The following is a 20,048-nucleotide window of genomic DNA, read 5'->3' as shown; positions in this document are numbered from 1 at the left end:
AGAGTTATCTACGTTGGTGTTTGAAAATCTTAACACAACTCCTGATTGATTGCCAGAAATGGAAAAACCTATTCTTATTTTGCATAATTGCTTGCTTCCCTTCGACAGATTCTTCGTCTTTTGCAATTCAATATCTATGCACTACTCCCTCCTTCATTCACAGCTCTCCTCCTTCATCCACAGTGATCTACTTCATCCACAGCTCTCTCCTTCATCCACAGCTCTCTCCTCCTTCGTCTGTGGCTACCTCCTTCATCCACAGCTCTCTCCTCCTTCATCCACAACTCTTTCCTTCATCCACAGCTCTCTCCTCCTTCATCTACAGCTAACTGCTTCATCCACAGCTCTCTCCTTCTATTTTGGCGCCCTCCATCCACAGCTCTCTCCTCCTTCATCCACAGCTCCCTCCTTCATCCACAGCTCTCTCCTACTGCATTAACAGCTACCTCCTTTACCCACAGCTCCCTCTTTCATCCACAGCTTTTCCTTCATCCACAGCCCTCTCCTTCATTCACAGTTCCTTCCTCATTCATCCACAGCTACCTCCTTCATCCACACCTCTCTTCCTCCTCTCGACTCTCCTCCGACGTGCCCATCCTCACTAGTCCCTTCTCCGATTTCCTTCGCCTCCCATCATCCCTGTCACTTCATCTCCAGCCTCCATATCACGGTGTCTAGGATATGTTTACTACCTTGCCTGGTATGCATGAGGTTGTGAGGTTTGATCTTGACCCTGACACCACGGTGGCTAGGAGATGTTAACTACCTCGCCTGGTATGCATGAGGTCGTGAGGTTTGATCTTGACCCTGACACCACAGTGGCTAGGAGATGTTAACTACCTCGCCTAGTAAAACGGAGGTCGTGGGTTCGATCCTGACCCTGACGATGCCGGATGCTGTATATTTGGAGTTTGTGTGTCTCTATCCCATGTTTGTGCACAGAGTGTCCATGGCATCCCAAAATACATTTTATTGAATCAATAGTAAATAAAAAAATGCGTGTTCAGTACAGCTTTGTTATGCCCTTAAGACTTTGGACATTGCAAAAAGAAAAGACTTGACAGAGATGTGAGGGATATTGGCACTCAACAGCCATTGCTTACAGAGAAGAATTACTACTGCTGTTGCATCTAAGACACAACGTAGAAGTTAAGAACAAATGTTGCTCATAGATAGAACAAGGCAATCTGACGCATGCAGGCAGGCATTGATGAGATTGAAACTGTGCACTATTTTGACACATGTCTACTATAAACTAGTTTTATTACACGCTTTTATTTAACTCACTCTGTCTGTTGTTGTTGTTGTTGTCGTCGTCGTTGATGTCGTTGTTGTATCCTCAAATCTTGTAACTCTATTTTTACCCACTTCCCAATGTGGTATCGACTGAAAACTTGGTATATTTATGTCATACTAATGACAATACTATATTCTATCATAAAAAAAATAAACATATATTTTAAAACATTATTTTTTATATGTTATGTTTCGGCTTGGGTCTAATTGTCCACGGTAAACTGACGTTGGCTGTAATTGACCACGGTTCCTTACGTTACGGCAAGCTTCGGGGCCACTTCCTGAAGTCGTGGAGTTCTTCCATTACTTGTACGGTACATTTCATTCAAGCTTGTTTAAAAAAAAGTGTTTTTTAATATTATATATTTTTTTACAAAGCAAGGCCACACTGAGCTCTGTAGCTTTTTTTAGAAGCACGCCAGGCCATCACAAATGGTCGCAGTTCAGCCAGATGGCTGATATTATCATCAAATACTTCGAACGCTTAAAAGATAAATAGACACCCATAGAGAGCACAGAGACCCATAGAGACCCACATAGATACATACAGATCGATAGAGATACATAGAGACCCACAGAGATACATACAGATCGATAGAGATACATAGACACCCATAGTGATACATATGTAGTGACATGGGAGGGGAGGGGCTGCTGGGGGGCTCTGGGACCCTGGGCGGCCCAGGCGCTTGGGCCCCTTAGCGCCGGGCGCTGGGTTCCCAGGCGGCCCAGACGCTTAAGCCCCTTGGCGCCAGGCGCTGGGTTCCCAGGCGGCCCCAGGCGCTTAAGCCCCTTGGCGCCACCAACGGGGGGGGCTGTGTGTGCTCTGTGGGATATCTGGGGGCACACAGGGCCCCACCCCTCGTTGGGGACTAGGCATAAAAGGGGAGCTCCCTGGACGATCAGGGTCAGTTGTAGTTCAAGACCCAAGACCCAAGACCAGCCATGTGAGGACCCTGGGACGCTGTGAGGGCCAGTGGTGGGACTCTGGAACTCCCGGCTCTACGTCCTTGTAAGGGCGAGTTCCAGAGCGTAGCCAGAGTAGTGTATCTAGGCTGTGTACCGAGGCTGTGTACCTAGGCTGTAACAGAGTATCAGGACTGTTGGAGTGTTGGATTGTAATAAAGAAGTTACCTCTACAAGTGTCTCCGGAACCCGTTACACATATATACCCATAGAGACACATAGAGACCCATAGAGACCCATAGAGATACATACACATCTATATAGATACATAGTGACCCACAGAGATACATACAGGTCGATATAGATACATAGACACCCATAGTGATACATAGAAACCCATAGAGACCCATAGAGATCCATACTCATAGAGACCCATAGAGACCCATAGATATCCATAGAGACCTATACTCATAGAGAACCATAGAGATCCATACCCATAGAGACCTATACTCATAGAGACCCATAGAGATCCATAGAGACCTATACTCATAGAGACCCATAGGGACCCATAGAGATCCATACCCATAGAGACCTGTTCTCATTGAGGCCCATACTCGTAGACTTAAATACTAAAACTAAACTATTTATAATGTAGATTTTAAGTTTTCGTGACTGGAGGGATCCATACTCTTTGGTTCTTTCGGTAAAGTCACGTAGGTATAAAATAAAATAAATTAAATCACGACGTTTCGATTGCAACACAAGCAATCATCATCAGCTGGGAAAATATAACTTATTTTATTTTATACCTACGTGACTTTACCGAAAGAACCAAAGAGTATAAACTATTTAGAATTTACGAGGTGTAAGGCCCCAGTGAGCTATGTGGTTCTTTTCAGAAGCAACCTCCTGGCTTTCGCAAACGATCGCTGTGGGTCTCTGTGTGAGTCTATGGGTCTTTTGTGAGTCTATGGGTCTATATATGGAATTGATGGGTCCGTGTGTGAGTCAATGGGTCTCAATGTGAGTCTAAGGGTCTCTGTGTGAGTCTATGGGTCTTTTTGTGAGTCTAAGGGTCTCTATGTGAGTGTATGGGTCTCAATGTGAGTCTAAGGGTCTCATTCACTCACACACTCCCTCACTCACACTCATTCACACACTCACCCACACTCACCCATACTCATTCACACACTCACACTATATCTCTCACTCACACAAGCAATCACACATGCACTCACTCACTCACACACACACTCATATACTCACTCACTCGCACACTCACTCACACACTCACTCACACACACACACTCACATACTCACTCACACACTCACTCACACACTCACAAAGACCAAGATCCCCCGTATGGCCGGTAACAGGCTGTAGGGGCAAGTGCTGTTAGCGGGCACCGATGACGGCCGGCACTATTCACGAGGGGGTGGGTGGCCAGCACAACACCCAGCTGCCTTTGTCTCCCTTGTGGCGATGTTTACACACCGCAACAGGTACTCATTTTAGGCTGAGTCGACCTAGGGGAGGCCCAAGACCGGTTCAGATAATCGTCACCGGTGTTGGCCATGAGCAGGAATCGAACCTGGATGACTGGGTTCAGAGCGCAGCGTGTTAACCGCTACACGACGACTCCCCACTACACTCACACACACAATCACTCACACACTCACTCACACACTCACTCACACACTCACTCACACACTCACACATTCTCACCCAAACTCACACACTCACTCACTCACACACTCACTCACACACTCACTCACACACTCATACACTCTCACCCAGACTCACTCACACACTCGCTCACACACTCACTCTCACACTCATTCACTCACTCACACACTCACACACTCACTCACACACTCACTCACACACTCACATTCTCACACTCATCAACAACACTAACTATCTATCTCTCTCACACTCACCCACACTCACTCACACACTCTCTCTCTTACACCCTCACACTCACACACTCACCCACACTCACCCACACTGACTCACACACTCACACACTCACTCTCTATCTCTCCCACACTCACTCACACACTCAAACTCACCCACACTCACTCACTATTTATCTCTCTCACACTCACCCACACTCACTCACACGCCCACACTCACTCACACACTCACTCACACACTCACACTCACTCACACACTCACTCACACACTCACTCACACACTCACATTCTATCTCTCTCACACACTCACTCACACACTCACTCACAAACTCTATCTCTCATTCTCACACACACAGCCGTGGGATGGCTGGCTGCTTTAGAAGTTATGAATCAGGTTGGATGCCAACTTTCTTCTCCCACCATCGCCCCACCCCATTTGGGGAGAGTTGGGGAGCCCTCCTAATGAAACCCTCCTAATGACGACTTCCCTCGGCACAATGGGGGCTTATTGTGAGCGTTTACTGGGGCAGCCAAACCATCATCATCAACATCATTATCAGCATCATCATCATCAGCCTCAGCGTCAACAATATATCAGCAGCAGTATTCTCATATTATTATTCCATTTCATTTGGTAAAATGAACACAATAACAATACGGCTTTTGGGTGACCCTGTATAATAATACCCCGATGTGTCCAGAGTTTTGGGCCACCCTATATCATTACTTTTTGGTTCTTTCGGTAAAGTCACGTAGAAAGAAAATAAATTAAATAATAGAATACGACGTTTCTATTGCAACACAAGCACATTTGAGAGAGAGAGACACACTGTGTGTCTCTGTGTGTGTCTCTCTCTGCTTGTGTGTCTGTCTGTGTGTCTCCGTGTCTGTGTTTTGTCTCTCTCTGAAATTTAGTTCTACCTGATGACGACTGCTCGTGTTGCAATCGAAACGTCGTATTCTATTATTAAATTTATTATCTTTCTACGTGACATTACCGAAAGAACCAAAGAGTAATTCCTGCAGTCACGAAAGCTTCAAATCATCCCTGTATAACAATAATAGCCCTCTGTGTCTTGAATTGTTATACAGGGTGGTCCACAAGTCAGGACACGTAGGGGCATTATTGTTATAGAGGGCGATGATGATGATTACATTGAGAGACAGAGGTAAAGATATCATCATCATCGCCACATCGATCTCCATCCAGCAGTAGAGAAATTATGGTGAGGATTAGATAGACACAGAGAGAGAGACGTGGTTTAGAGAGGACACGCAAGTTAGAGACATCATCATCATCATCGCCATCATCACCGCCTCGATCTCCATCCAGTAGTAAAGAGACCTTGGTGATTGTGATCGCACTGAGAGGCAGAGAGCTAGAGACATCATCATCACATTCGTCTCCATCAAGCCTTGATAGACGTTGGTGATAACAGAGAGACAGAGATAGATGCATCATCATCATCATCACGATCATTGTGATTTCCTTCCATCAGTGGATATGCAATGCCGGTGGTGGCTGTCTCCAGCAACTCACCCACAGGTCCAACGTGGCTCGAACCCATCACCACCATCACCACCACCATCACCACCATGATCATCACTCTCGCGAGGATGGGAGCCATTGCCATCACCGTCATCATCACCGCCGTCCCAGTGGCAGGGGAACTCGACAGCTGAGTCGGGAGACGTGAACAGTGGGATGTGGGGGGAGCGGTGGGATGAATGGTGGGGGGAGTGGGGGAATGGATTGTCAAGCACGCGCGCACACACACGCACACACACGCACACAGAGACACATACACACAGATACAGACGCACACACACACACAGAGACACGTACACACAGACAGACACACGTACAAAATACAAAGATGCCCCTGTAAAGCTTGAACAAACTGTTGGGGCAAGTGCTGTTAGCGCGTATCACCTATGAAGGCCGGCACAGCACACGAGGGGGGGGGGGGTCAGCACCACGCCCAGCCGCTTTTGTCTCTCCAGTGGCGATGTTTTTACGCACATCACCAAGTACTCATTTGAGGCTGAGTCTACCTAGGGGAGGCCCAGGACTCGTTCAGATAATCGTCACTTATTTTGGCCGTGAGCGGGAATCGAACTCGGGTGGCCGGGTCCGTATCGCAGCGCGCTAGCCACTACACTACTGCTCACCCATACACATACTCACCCACACACACACTCACCCACACTCACCCACACACTCACCCACACACAATCACCCACACACAGTCACACACTCACCCACATACACACACACCAACACACCCACACACACTCACCCACCACACACACTCACCCACACACACTTACACACTCACTCACCCACACACTCACCCACACACAGTCACTCACACCCCCAGCTGTGTGCTCAGGCAGGAGTGGATTATGGACTTCTCCGGCTAATTCCCCCGGCACTCAATCAATGGGGATGTACAGCGGGCGGACGCGGAGGGTGGGTGAGTGAGTGAGTTGATAGGTGGCTGAGTGGGTGGGTGAGTAAGTGGATGGGTGATTAGGTAGGTGGGTGGGTAAGTGGGTGGGTGGATTGGTGAGTGGGTGAGTTAATGGGTTGGTAAGTGAGTGGATGGGTGAGTGTTTGGTTGGGTAGTTGGGTGGATGGTTGGGTGGGTGGATAGTTGGGTGGGTGAATGGTTGGGTGGGTGGGTGAATGGTTGGGTGGGTGGGTGGGTGAGTGGGTGAGCAGGTGAGTGGGATATTGGCTGGATGGGTGGATGTGTGGGTGAGTGAGTGGAAGGGAGGGTGAGTGAGTGGGTGGGTGGATGGTTGGGTGAGTGAGTTAGTGGCTGGGTGTGTGGGTGAGGGAGTCCATTATTAGGTGTGTGGGTGGGTAAATGACTGGGTGAGTGTGTGGGTGAGTGAATGGGTTGGTGAGTGAACGGGTGAGTGAGTGTTTGAGTGCGTGGTTGGGTGGATGGTTGGGTGCTTGGGTTTGTGGGTGGGTGAGTGAGTTAGTAGCTGGGTGTGTAGGTGAGTGAGTGGGTGGGTGAGTGAGTGGGTGAGTGAGTGAGTGGGTGTTTGCGTGCGTGTATCGTGGCTAATGGGTCGCAACGTTCGACGCGCAGAGGGCAATCCGATTAGATTAGGGGGGTGTTTGCCTAATGCGGACGATTTTTAAAAGTCCCTTCAACATCTGTCTCACGGCATGACTCAGAGAAAAAACTGAAGACTCCTTTGGTCCATCTACATACGTCACCTCTCTCTCTCTCTGTGTCTGTATATGTCTCTCAAATAAATAAACATAACGAACGGATGTGTAGAGACGCCATTCAAATAGCCATTACTTTGTTCCCGCTGTTGATGTTTGTCAGATTGTTGAGCTGTTATCGAAGGCGTATGTTTGCGAGTGTGTGTATGCATGTCTTTGTTTGTTTGTATGTGTATACGTGTGTGTGTACGTGTGTGTACGTGTGTGTGTGTATGTTGGGGACCGGTAGTGTAGCGGTTAGCGTGCTGCACTACGAACCTGGCGACCCGGGTTCGATTCCCGCTCACGGCAAACACCAGTGACGATTTTCTGAACCGGTCCTGGGCCTCTCCTAGGTCGACTCAGCTTCAAATGAGTAGCTGGTGCGACGTGTAGTAAACATCGCCACTAGGGAGACAAAGGCGGCCGGGCGTGGTGTTGGCCATCCACCACCCCCCTCGTGTACCGTACCGGCCTTTATAGGTGCTCGCTAACATCACTTGCCCCTACAGCCTGTTCAGGCTACACGGGTGATCTTTGTATGTGTGTATATTTGTGCGTGTATGTATACACGACACACCACGGTGGAAACACAAAAATAGCTCTGGTTTGACAGCAGAGGGCTCACTCCGAATCAGTCAGGCGGCATTATATTTTAATCAGCTGTGCAATGCCGTGTGGAAGCTACCTGGTCTATCCACCCGAATGAAGCTTCGGGTGTTTTTGGCCACAGTTATGTCCTCCCATCTCTACGCTTGTGAAGCGTAGACCCGCCGAATGGAACATCTACGTCAGTTAGAAACATTGTGTGTAAGTGTGTGTGTGAGTATATGAGAGTGTGTGTGAGTATATAAAAGTGTGTATATGTGTGTATGTATGTGTGTGAGTTTATGAGAGTGTGAATGTGTGTGAGTATATGAGAGTGTGTGTATGCGTGTGTGTATGTATCTGTGTGAGTATATGTATATGTGTATGGATACGTGTGTATGAGAGTGCGTGTATGTGTGTATGCGTGAATGTGCGTGAGTATACGAGTGTGTGTGTATGCCTATGTATGTGGGAATGAGAGTGTGTGTGTGTTTGTGAGTGTGTGTGTGTTTGTGTGTGTGTGTAATGTAGCTCTCAGATACACCGTCTTGTTCTCTCTGTATGTTTATTATGAATGCAGTCCGTTGACTGCTTAACGCATTACCGCGAGTGACTATGTACACTTGGGTAATTAGATGACTCTATTCTGAGACAATGTATCTCTAGCCTCAAGACTACTCGAAGACGATGGAGACGACCCCGTTCCAAGACGACAATGGCGACAGCGGCGATTCCCCACAGCGACAGCCCCCAGGTCCGGTCCACGTCGGCTCTTATCCCTCACACGACCCGGCCACGCCCCTGTTCCCGAACTCTCGCTCACCGCACCTGGCCCTGTCAATCTCCACCCTTTAAGGGCCGTCCATAAATGACGTCACGCACCTAGGTGGGGGGGGGGGGTCAGACATTTGCGACGATGTGTGACGAGGGACGGGGGTGGTTGAGAAATGTGACATCACATCAAAATGCGCAACTTTAAATAAATATAGACAACACATTCTACTTAATTAAATATACTTTTTAATAAATGTTTTCTCCTACAACATCAGAGTGCAGCGCCACATTAAATATGCCGTGTGACGAAGGGGGGGGGGGTCAAAAATCGTCCAAAATCGTGTGACGTCATTTATGGACGGCTCCTTATTACACTTTACCGCCATTGGGTCCCGTGCTTCCCTTCACGTGACCCTGTCAATCCTTGTCCCAACAATCATCATTAGCACGTCCATTAGTAACCATGGTCCCGGGGAACCATACTGTCTCCCTATCTCCCCGTACTGTCCTTACATATGTATATGCGTGTGTGTGTCTGTGAGTATATGAGAGTGTGTGTATGCCTGTGTGTGTATCAGGGGCGGTTTCTTCATTAGGGCGATTGGGCGACGCACCACCAATGTCATTCAACCACAGAGTCACGCTAGCCGTCACTGTGCCTCTGGATATAGTCCAATCAGCGTCATGCTACGTTCTGTGGAGTACCGCCTCTTTTTGGGCGATTTCCCTCCAGCTGAGAATCGCCCCGAGTGGTCCCATAGACTTACATTCAAAGATGTTTTTTTTCGAACGGGGGCGCTGCAATGCATTCTCTATGGCTTCCGGGAGGGCTCGCCCTAACGTGCTTACGTCATCATACGTGCTTACGTCATCATACGTAAGCACGTTTCATCCAACAATATAATTTGTCGCCACCTAGTGGAATCTTTAATAAAAGAAACTTGAGTGGTTTGTTTTAATAGTGAGTATAGAAACAAACAAGATGTATTGTAAGAGTCACTTTATTTTTCATTAATATTAAAGAAGTGAAGTTGCCTTTACATGCTTAAGCTGTTAATTTATCCATTGCATGGGTGGACCTTATCCTTATCAATCATCCAGACATTTGCCCCCCCCTGAGAGATTTTGCAGGAGCCGCCACTGGTGTGTATGTATGTGTATGTATGATCTCCCAAGCGAAATGCTCAGAGAGGGTGGCGTTTGTGCACAGACTGCCCTACATGACATCATAACAACAGTCTGGACCACTGGACGGGTTCCGCAGGATTGGAACGATGCCCTGGTGGTCCCCCTCTTTAAGAAGGGGGACCGCACAGACTGTAACAACTACAGGAGCATCTCACTCCTCAGTGTGCCGGGAAAGGTCCTGGCAAGGATTATTCAACATCGCCTTGCTAGGCACGCTGAGGAGAGGCTTGCGGAGCCCCAATGCGGTTTCAGGAAAGGGCGGTCCTGCACGGATGCAATATTTTCTGTCCGTCTGCTACAGCAGAGGTGTAGGGAATTCCAACAAGACCTACATCTCTGCTTTTTTGACTTGGTCAAGGCCTATGATACCATCAGTAGGCCTGGGCTCTGGGTTGTTCTTCGTGCTTTCAGAGTCCCTGACCGTCTGCTCACGACCATTAAGGACCTTCATGATGGTGAGCAGGCCCGGATAAAACTACGTGGTCGGGAGTCAGAGCCTTTCCCTGTACACCTTGGGGTGCGACAGGGATGTCCTCTGTCTCCCACATTATTTAACATCTATTTTGACCACGTAGTCCGTGAAGCCTTCAATAGCTGTACCGGGGGAATTTCCATTTGGTACAGATATAATGGGAGGCTGATCAACGCCTGGGTGCGATCAAGGGATGGCTCCCTATTGGTCAACCACGTTATGTATGCTGATGATTTGGTAATAGCTGCTCATTCAGAAGAGGAGTTGGAGACGCTGCTGCTGAGACTGGAGCGTGCCACTAAAAGGTGGGGCCTTACCATCAGCCCCACCAAAACTAAGCACCTGCCTGGGTATTTTGTACCATCGGACACTCCACCCCCACAACTCCCAATCGGTGATGGGGCAGTAGTGGAGATAGTGGAGAGTTTCCCATACCTGGGCAGTGTACTTATGACCGGCGCCAGTTTAACAGCAGATGTCTCACTCCGAATCAGTCGAGCGGCAATATCTTTTCATCGGTTGCGTAACGCTGTGTGGAAGCTACCTGGTCTGTCACTCCGCACTAAGCTTCAGGTCTTCTCGGCCACGGTCATTCCCTCCTTTCTCTACGCTTGCGAAACGTGGACCCCCCTAATGGAGTATCTTCACCGGTTGGAAACATTTAGGCTGGCCTGCCTACGATCCATCCTGGGTTTAACCAGGCTGGATTGTGTGAGGAGCTCACAAATCCTTGAAAGATCTGGGCAAAGTCCCATCGGTGAGCTCCTCCGGCAGGCAAGGCTGCGTTGGCTGGGTCATGTAGCCCGCATGCCCAGCCACCGCATGCCGAAACAGCTTTTGTTCAGCCGGATTGAGCGGGCTAAACGGGCGCGGCACGGGCTAGAGAAGAGATGGAGTGATGTGGTACAGGAGGACGTGGAGCTGAGTGGATTTGCCGATGACTGGTACCAGCGGTGTCAAGATCGGCCTCTGTGGAGGAGACTCGTGAAGGACGCTACTGGGCAGTTGGAGGCAGTCGCACTCCAACAACAACGGAGGGCGGAGGAGCGACACTCACAAGAACGAGCGGAGCGCTCGGTGGCTAAAGCACAGCAAGTTGGCACAGTAGGGGGCACAGGTGGTGTATCAGCCATTCATCTCAGTCAGTCGATGCGTGGCACCTGGGTCGGCCCCGTGACCTTCTGCCAGCGGGCGTTTGACACTTCACGTGGCCACAAGGTGCACACTATACACGACTATATCCACTCTCGACGTCTCTTTCGTGTATGTTTGTGAGTGACATCAGGACAACCGCTCTTCTTGTTGCAGCTTCGCTGTTGTGGATGTGTTGAGACCTTTTAGTAACCGCGAGCCTTCGACACTTCACGTGGCCTCAAAGTGCACCTGGTCTGGCATGGGCCCGCGGTGACGTCACTGTCACTTCGTAGCGAATGGGGGGTGATGGGGTTGTGATGGTGGGGGTTGTGTGGTTGATGTGGGTCGTGATGGTGGGGGTAGTGTGGGTGATGGGGGTGGTGATGGTGGGGGTAATGTGGGTGATGGGGGTGGTGATGGTGGGGGTAGTGTGGGTGATGGGGGTGGTGATGGTGGGGGTTGAGTGGGTGATGGGGGTGGTGATGGTGGGGGTTGTGGGTGATGGGGGTGGTGATGGTGGGGGTAGTGTGGGTGATGGGGGTCGTGATGGTGGGGATAGTGTGGGTGATGGGGGTCGTGATGGTGAGGGTAGTGTGGGTGATGGGGGTGGTGAGGGTTGTGTGGGTGATGGGGTGGTGATGGTGGGGGTAGTGTGGGTGATGGGGGTGGTGATGGTGAGGGTTGCGTGGGTGATGGGGGTTGTGATGGAAGGGGGTTTTGTGGGTGATGGGGGTGGTGATGGTGGGGGTAGTGTGGGTGATGGGGGTGGTGATGGTGGGGGTTTTGTGGGTGATGGGGGTGGTGATGGTGGGGGTAGTGTGGGTGATGGGGGTGGTGATGGTGGGGGTTGTGTGGGTGATGGGGGTTGTGATGTTGGGGGTTTTGTGGATGATGGGGGTGGTGATGGTGGGGGTAGTGTGGGTGATGGGGGTCGTGATGGTGGGGGTAGTGTAGTGGTTAGCGCGCTCTGCTATGAACCTGGCGACCCAGGTTCGATTCCCGTTCACGGTCAAGACACAGTGACGATTATCTGAACCTGCTCCTGGGCCTCCCATAGGTCGACTCAGCCTCAAATGAGTATCTGGTGCGGTGTGTAAACATCGCCACTGGAGATATAAAGGCGGTCGGGCGTGGTGCTGGCCACCCACCCCCTCGCGTACCGTTCTGGCCTTCAAAGGTGCTCGCTAACCGCACTTGCCCCTACAGTCTGTTAAGCCTACACGGGGGATCTTTGATGGTGGGGTGGTGATGGTGGGGGTTGTGTGGGTGATGGGGCTGTCGTAAATATAACATTATTAACATGAACTCACGATAAAATAACATCACGCAGTTTTTATTTTATTTTGTTTGGCCAAATGAATTACGAGAAACCTAACGCATTATATATAGACACACAGGCGTCATCATAACCACCACGACTACGAAATCAACATATCAACACAACACAGCAAACCAAGCCTACGTCATTCTGCCCGCACAGACGCGGCTATTCTGAAAGCGCCCGTTAACCCAACTCGAACACGTGTAATTATATATATAGTTTCATGGAACCTCCTTTGCCAGTACCAAAATATGAGAATAGGTTTTCCATACTCTTTGGTTCTTTCGGTAAAGTCACGTAGGTAGAAAAAAAAATAATTATTATATATCACGACGTTTCGATTGCAACACAAGCGGTTGTCTTCAGGCAGAGAAAAATAATACAGCAGTTGTTTTCAGCAGTTCTACTGCTGGATTTTTTTTCCGCTTGAGGGCGACCGCTTGTGTTGCGATCGAAACGTCGTGATATATTATTATTATTATATTTTATTTTTCTACCTACGTGACTTTACCGAAAGAACCAAAGAGTATGGATTCCTGCAGTCACGAAATCTTCCAATCAAGATTAATAGGTTTTCCCTTTTTTTCTGCCAACAAAACAGGTGTGTCGAGATGTTAAATCACTAAACTAAAACCTTTTACAAGAAATCATGTCTGCATTAACCACAATACTTGTGGTCAGAATGCAAACAAAAAACATACTCTGATAATATATGCAATGTTTTTGAAACTGATTGGTCCACACCAGAGACAGCTTTCTTTTGAGCCTAGTCTCAAAACGGTGTTAGACCAGAGGACGCCAAAAGGCATACATCACAAAGACAATGCACGTGGGATCTTTGTCTTAGTTTTTTTGGTATATGCCCTAAAAAATATTTCCACATTCATTGTCTCGAGCCGATAACAACCGTGAACCTTCGTACCGAAATCGCCGAAGGCTACACCTTGGCCCGACAATCAACCCTCGTGAACGCGTTTGTAAGGACTGTCGACAGCACGGACATTCGGCTCAGGAGGGTGGAGCGGGGCTGGGCGCTGCTTCCTTGCTGCTTTTGAAGATTGTTCACTCCGCCTCCCTGTCGAGCCCCCCACATCCCCATCCTCTCTCGAAGCTTCGCTCATCCCCACCCCTCTCGGCCAATGCTCGTTCACCACCGAAGGTCGTCAACGGTCACCTCCCCCCCCCCCACCCCCCCACTTTGCGCAAGAGCGCAGAAAAATGGCCACCACATCTGCGCCTCTCTGTTTGTGAGGAGGAACGAAACAGGTGGGCTTCTCCACAAATCTGTCTGACGCCTGATGAAGCTGGTTGTAATTACTGGAGAAACGCCATGCTCAGATTGCACCACTTGGCTTGGCTCTCCAATACACTGGTGTGCTGTACTGGTATACTACATTATACTCTACACTATACACTAAACACTAGTGCTGTACTAGTGACGAGCTGGCTATGTTCTGTTTACGTGACAACCCTTACCAGTTGGCTGTGTCGGGTGGTGGGTGGGTTTTAACGACCCCTCCATTATGGTTGCCTCCACTATCGAACCTTCGCTTCTCCGCCTATTTGCGGTTTTGAACCTCTCCTCCGACCCCCTTTTGAACCTCGCCTCCCGACCAATCACTTTTCGAGGCCTCTCTGCACCGATGGGAGACCCTTGCGCTACTTCCTCACTTCAGGTGATTGGTCCGTTGTCTTGGTTATGAATCAAAATAATTTTCAAACTCCTTCCCAGCAGGTATCCCGACCACGTCGACCTTCGTGACCTTCACTCTGTAACATTCACCACCTTGCCCATCACCCGACCTTGACCTCTGTGACTCTTGTGACCATTGTAACATCCATGACCGTGACTTCCGTGATCTTGCCAATGACGTTTGTGACCTCCACGACCTCCGAGACCTTTCCCCCTCCCCACCCAGTCACCCTAAACTTGACTTTTGTGACCATTGCGACCTCCGCGCCCTCTGCGGTCCATCGCCCCGATGACCACCCGGGCGTACTCGACGCGGTCAGAGTCGCCGTCAGCGCCGCGACCCGCTCCGCCACGTCCCGGCTGAGGGGTCGGACCCAAGTCTCGGCGGTTCAGCGCCCACTGGTCGAGCGCCGCGTAGGCAACGACGTCGCTGTCGTCGCCGCCGTAGCCGCTGCCGTCGCCCTGCAGGGAGGCGTAGATCACGTGGGAGGGGTCGCGGGAGCCGGAGCCGAGATGACCGCGGGAGGATTGAGTGGCGCAGGAGGGGTTAAGGGCATGGACGTCGAGCGATGCGTAGGTCACCCCCTCCCCGTCCGAGTGGTCCCGCACCTGAAACGACGGACGGCGAGATTCAAACCTGAACGCGCTTCGATGATTGTGACGATGATAATCATGATGATGTACACAATTGGCCTTGAAACTGAGAGGCCGAGACTGACCAGTTTTAGCGCAGATGACAACGCCTTAATATGTGAACAGTACAAGTACAATTCAAATCCAAATATCCTTTCATTGCAATGATACTTATGACTATAATAATATTAATACTGTATGCATTGTGCAGTGCTGCGTTGGGCACCACCCTCCTCTTCCTCCAACCTCCGAGGGGTGGTCCCGCGCCTGAAACGATGGACAGCGGGGGTGCAATCCTAAGTATAATTTGATTATAATCAGAGTGGGCACTGTCTTTGAAACTAATTGGCCCACAGCAGAGGCGACAGCAGCCTCCTGCATAGCCTCGTCTCCGCTTCCACCGGTGTTAGAGCAGAGAACATCACCTAAACATGAACAGTACAAGGACAATGCAACCCTAAAAATCCTTCGATTACAATCGTTCTACTTATGGTGATTAATTAAATAATAATAATGTAGGCATTGCCCTTGAAACTGATTGGCCCACGCTAGAGGCCATGGCAGCCTCCTCCGTTCCAACGGGATCCTTGAGCTGATCTCAGCCCCGGCACTCTTTACCTCTTGTGGTGTCTTGCAGGAGGCGAGCGGCTGCTGTGGTGGCGGCGGACGTGGCGGTGACGACATCCTCCGAGCTGCAGGACAAATACAAATTGCAATCGACGACGACAACAACAACAGCAGCATCATCGTCGTTGTCATTGATGTTGTTGTTTATCACAATAAGGGATATTTAGAAAACGCAGTCGTCCTTCGTGGAACAACGGGGCTCAGTGATTGACGGAGAGGCACAGAATGAAGGTAGCGATGCCCAGCGTCAAGCAACTCAAATGAGCTCGTGCAGTTATTGACGGCCGATATGTTAACTACCTCGCCTGGTACACAGGAAATAAATGAGTTTAGTTTTAGTATGGGTCTCGATGAGTATGGGTCTCTGCGGGTCTCTATGAGTCTGGGTCTCTGTGGGTATATATGAGTCTGGGTTTCCGTTGGTCTATATTAGTCTGGGTCTCTGTGGGTCTATATTAGTCTGGGTCTCTGTGGGTCTCTATGAGTCTGGGTCTCTATGGGTCTCTAGGATTCTGGGTCTCTGAGTCTCCATGTGTCAGGCTCTCTGTGGGTCTCTATGAGTCTGGGTCTCTATTGTCGGGTCCAAGTCTGAACAAAGAGCCACACAGCTCAGTAGAGTGGGGGCCTTGCACCTGGATAATAAAATAAAAATGCGATCGCACGGCCGTGGGTAATCGTGGAAAAACATCGTGGAAAGGTTGGCACGTCACGTCCCCTTCCTCGCTGACCAGTGACCACGGGAGTTCGTGTGTAGTGTGTGTAGTGTGTGTAATGTGTGTGTGTGTAGTGAGTGTGTGTAGTGAGTGTGTGTAGTGTAGTGTGCAGTGTACTGTGTGTATTATGTAGTGTGTGTGTGTGACCAGGAAAAGCACCGGGCAGAAATGATCTCCCAAGTGAAATTCTCTGTGTGCCGGGAAAGGTCCTGGCATGGATTTTTCAACATTGCCTTGCTGGACACGCTGAGGAGAGGCTTACAATGTGGTGTCAGGAAAGGGCAGCCTTGCACAGATGCCATATTTTCTACCCGTCTGCTACAGCATAGTTGTAGGTAATTCAAATAAGACTTACATCTCTGCTTTATTGACCTGGTAATGGCCTATGATGCCATTAGTAGGCCTGGGCTCTGGGTTGTTTTTCATGCTTTTGGAGTACCTTACTCTCTGCGCACGAACATTAAGGACCTTTATGATGGTGGGCAGGTCCGGTTAAAACTACATGGCCAGGAGTCAGAACCATTCCCTGTTTACCTTGGTGTGCGACAAGGATGTCCTCTGGCTCCAACATTATTTAACATATTTTTCGACCACGTAGTTCGAGAAGCCTTCCATGGCTGTACTGGAGGAATTTCCAACCTGGTAGAGGTGGAATGGGAGGCTGATTTATGCCTGGGTGCGGTCAAGGGATTCCTCCGTTTTGGTAAACCATGTTACTTAGGCTGATGATGTGGTGATTGCTGCTCAGTCAGATGAGCAGTTGGGGGCGTTGCTGCTAGCCCCATCAAAAAGTAGCACCTGCATGGGTATTTTGTGCCATCAAACACTCGACCCATCTATTCCCCTTTGGTGAGGGTTCGGTTGGGATGAAAGTGCAGAGTTTTCCATACCTGGGCAGTTTGCTTATGACCAGCTTCGGTTTGAATTCAGTGGGGCGAAATGATATTTTCATTGGCTGCATAATGCTCTGTGGAAGCTACCTTATCTATCGCTCCACACGAAGCTTCAGGTCTACTCGGCCACAGTCATACCATCCATTCTCTACTCTTGCAAAACTTGAACCCTCCTAATGGGACATCTTCGCCGGTTAGAAAATTCAGGTTGGTCTGCCTACGATCAAGATCGGCCTCTGTGGAGGAGGTTCGTGAAGGACGCTACTGGACAGTTGGAGGCAGTCGCCCTCCAACAACAATGGAAGGCAGAGGAGTGATGCTCAGAACAATGAGCGGAGCGCTGGGTGGATAAAACACGTCAAGTTTACAGAGTAGGAGCCCAGGTTGTGCATCAGCCAGTCATCTCACTTAGTCGACACATGGCACCTGGGTTTGTCCCGTGACCTCCTGCCAGGGGGCATTTGACACTTCACGTGGCCTCAACGTGCACATAGCCTGGCACAATCTCCGTGGTGACGTCCCTGCCACTTAGTGGCGAATGGCGGTTGTTGTTCTTGTTATAGCTATATAATGTATAGGTGTGTAGAGTGTGTAGTGTCTGTGGTGTATAGGTGTGTAATGTGTTTGTGTGTGGTATCTGTGTAGAGTAGGTGTGGTTGTGTGGTGTGTGTAGGTGTAGTTGTGCATATTGTGTGTGTAGTTGGAGTGGTAGTGTAGCGGTTAGCCCTACGCTGCACTACGAACCTGACGTACCGAGTTCGATTCCTGCTCACGGCCAACACCAGTGACGATTAATTGAAACGGTCCTGGGCCTCCCCGAAGTCGACTCTGCCTCAAATGAGTACCTGGTGCAGTGTATAACCATCGCCACGGGAGAGACAAAGGCGGCCGGGAACGGTGCTGGCCACCCTCCCTCCTCTGTGTGTGCCACAGTGCCGGTAGCCTTCATAGGCGCTGCTGCTACTCGCTACAAACAGCACTTGGCCCGACCGCCTGTTACAGGCGACACGGGGGGGGGGGGGGGGCGACGTTGTCTTTGTAGGATCAAAACTCCTCACCTTTGTGGCGGTGGTAAATGATGAGGCACGCGATCGCGATGAGCATCAGGATGATGAGAACAGGGAACCAGTAGATGTAGTGCTGAGAACTCAGGCCATCACCTCCTATGAATACAAACAACATAATAATAATCATAGTATAAGAATAGGTTTCATCCTTTCTGGCAATAAAAGAGGAGTGGCGTTAATAAGTTCAAACACCAATAAGTAACCTTTTGCAAGGAATCGTGTCACTGCATTAACCACGCGCAGTAAATGTGGTGAACAAGCAAACAAACAACAAACAAGCTCTGCTAATATATGATGCAGGAGCGGGGGGAAAAATATATTTCAAAAACTTATATTAATAACACAACATATACATACACAAGTACTAGTTACTAATAGTTAAACTCGTTATACTGTACTTGACACCATTGCAATCATTGAAGACTTGGTCCAACAAGGACTGAATCCAGATGCACCAACTTTGGTAAGGCACTGTCTTACCAACACATACTTAACCTGGAATGGTACATTTTACAGACAAAATGAAGGTACCCCTATGAGTTCTCCATTATCGCCAGTGATAGCGAATGTTTTCATTAAATTTGAGACAGATGCCATCCAGACATCCACCCTACGTCCTTTCTTGTGGAAGAGATACGTAGATGACACGTTTGTCATCTGGCTTGCCAACACTGAACCAATTTCCCAACCACATCAAATCCATACACCCGTCTATAAAATTCAGCATGGAAGTGGAAAAGGATGACAAGCTACCATTCCTGGATGTTTTGATCGAGAAGAGACCTGATGGCTCGTTGGGACATTCGGTCTACAGGAAAGACACCCACACGGATGCCTATCTAAAGCCTGACTCCCATCACCATCCAGCCCAGAAGAATTCCCTCATCAAAACACTACACCATAGGGCCCGTTGCATCTCCGACCAGCACCACATAGCTAGTGATTTGGAGCACGTACACCAAGCCCTCAGGATGGACGGATACTCGGACCGTACAATCCGCAAAGCTGCCTCCCCAGCCATTGGGAGACAACCTTCTGAGGATCCAACCCAAACCATCACTTTGCCATACATAGCAGACGTTACCAAAAATATTTCCAATATCTTAAACAAACACAGAATCCAGGTTCGTTTCAACACAGTACACAAAATCCGTGATTTAATCCCATCTGTAAAGGATGTGAGTCCTGACATGCAATACCCTGTTGTCTACAAATTAAGTTGTGGTTGTGGCAGCAGTTACATTGAAGAAACGAAACGACATGTCTCGGACCGCGTTCGTGAACACAAGGTGGATTTGAAACACGATAAGACCAATACCTCTGCCGTTGCTGATCATTGTTTTAATGCTGTGGGCTCACACGAAATTTAATTTTCCAAGATGGAGGTACTCTGTAAACCTTCAGAGATTTGTTCATGAAGCCATCCAGATATATAAACACAGACACAACTTCAACTGAGCGGATGGGTACAAACTGAGCAATCATTGGAAGGATGTTATTAACCAGGTAAAGTCTTAACTGACTGTGATGTTTCCATCCTACCTGCCTATGTCAGCTGTTATGTCATGCTAATCTCTCACATTAACATAGCCTCTTACAT

At 49.2% G+C, this 20,048-nt stretch overlaps 1 protein-coding gene across 1 annotated transcript in view; it reads right to left on the bottom strand.

Moving 5' to 3' along the window:
- Nucleotides 1-14,019: 14,019 nt before the first annotated feature.
- LOC144738117 (uncharacterized) overlaps nt 14,020-20,048 on the bottom strand; it is a 33,526-nt gene continuing 27,497 nt past the window's right edge. Inside the window, exons 5-7 of the mRNA XM_078621036.1 lie at nt 18,440-18,544; nt 15,767-15,840; nt 14,020-15,124 (exon numbers count right to left, since the gene is read on the bottom strand). Of these exons, the coding sequence (XP_078477162.1) occupies nt 14,747-15,124; nt 15,767-15,840; nt 18,440-18,544 (557 nt within the window). The 3' untranslated portion in view covers nt 14,020-14,746. The remainder of the gene's footprint in view (nt 15,125-15,766; nt 15,841-18,439; nt 18,545-20,048) is intronic.

Source organism: Lampetra planeri, chromosome 77 (assembly GCF_965212315.1).
Source record: "Lampetra planeri chromosome 77, kcLamPlan1.2.h2, whole genome shotgun sequence".
Taxonomy (NCBI): Eukaryota; Metazoa; Chordata; class Hyperoartia; order Petromyzontiformes; family Petromyzontidae; genus Lampetra; species Lampetra planeri.
The sequence above is the reverse complement of the archived record's forward strand: the minus strand, read 5'-3'. Positions and strand labels throughout refer to the sequence as shown.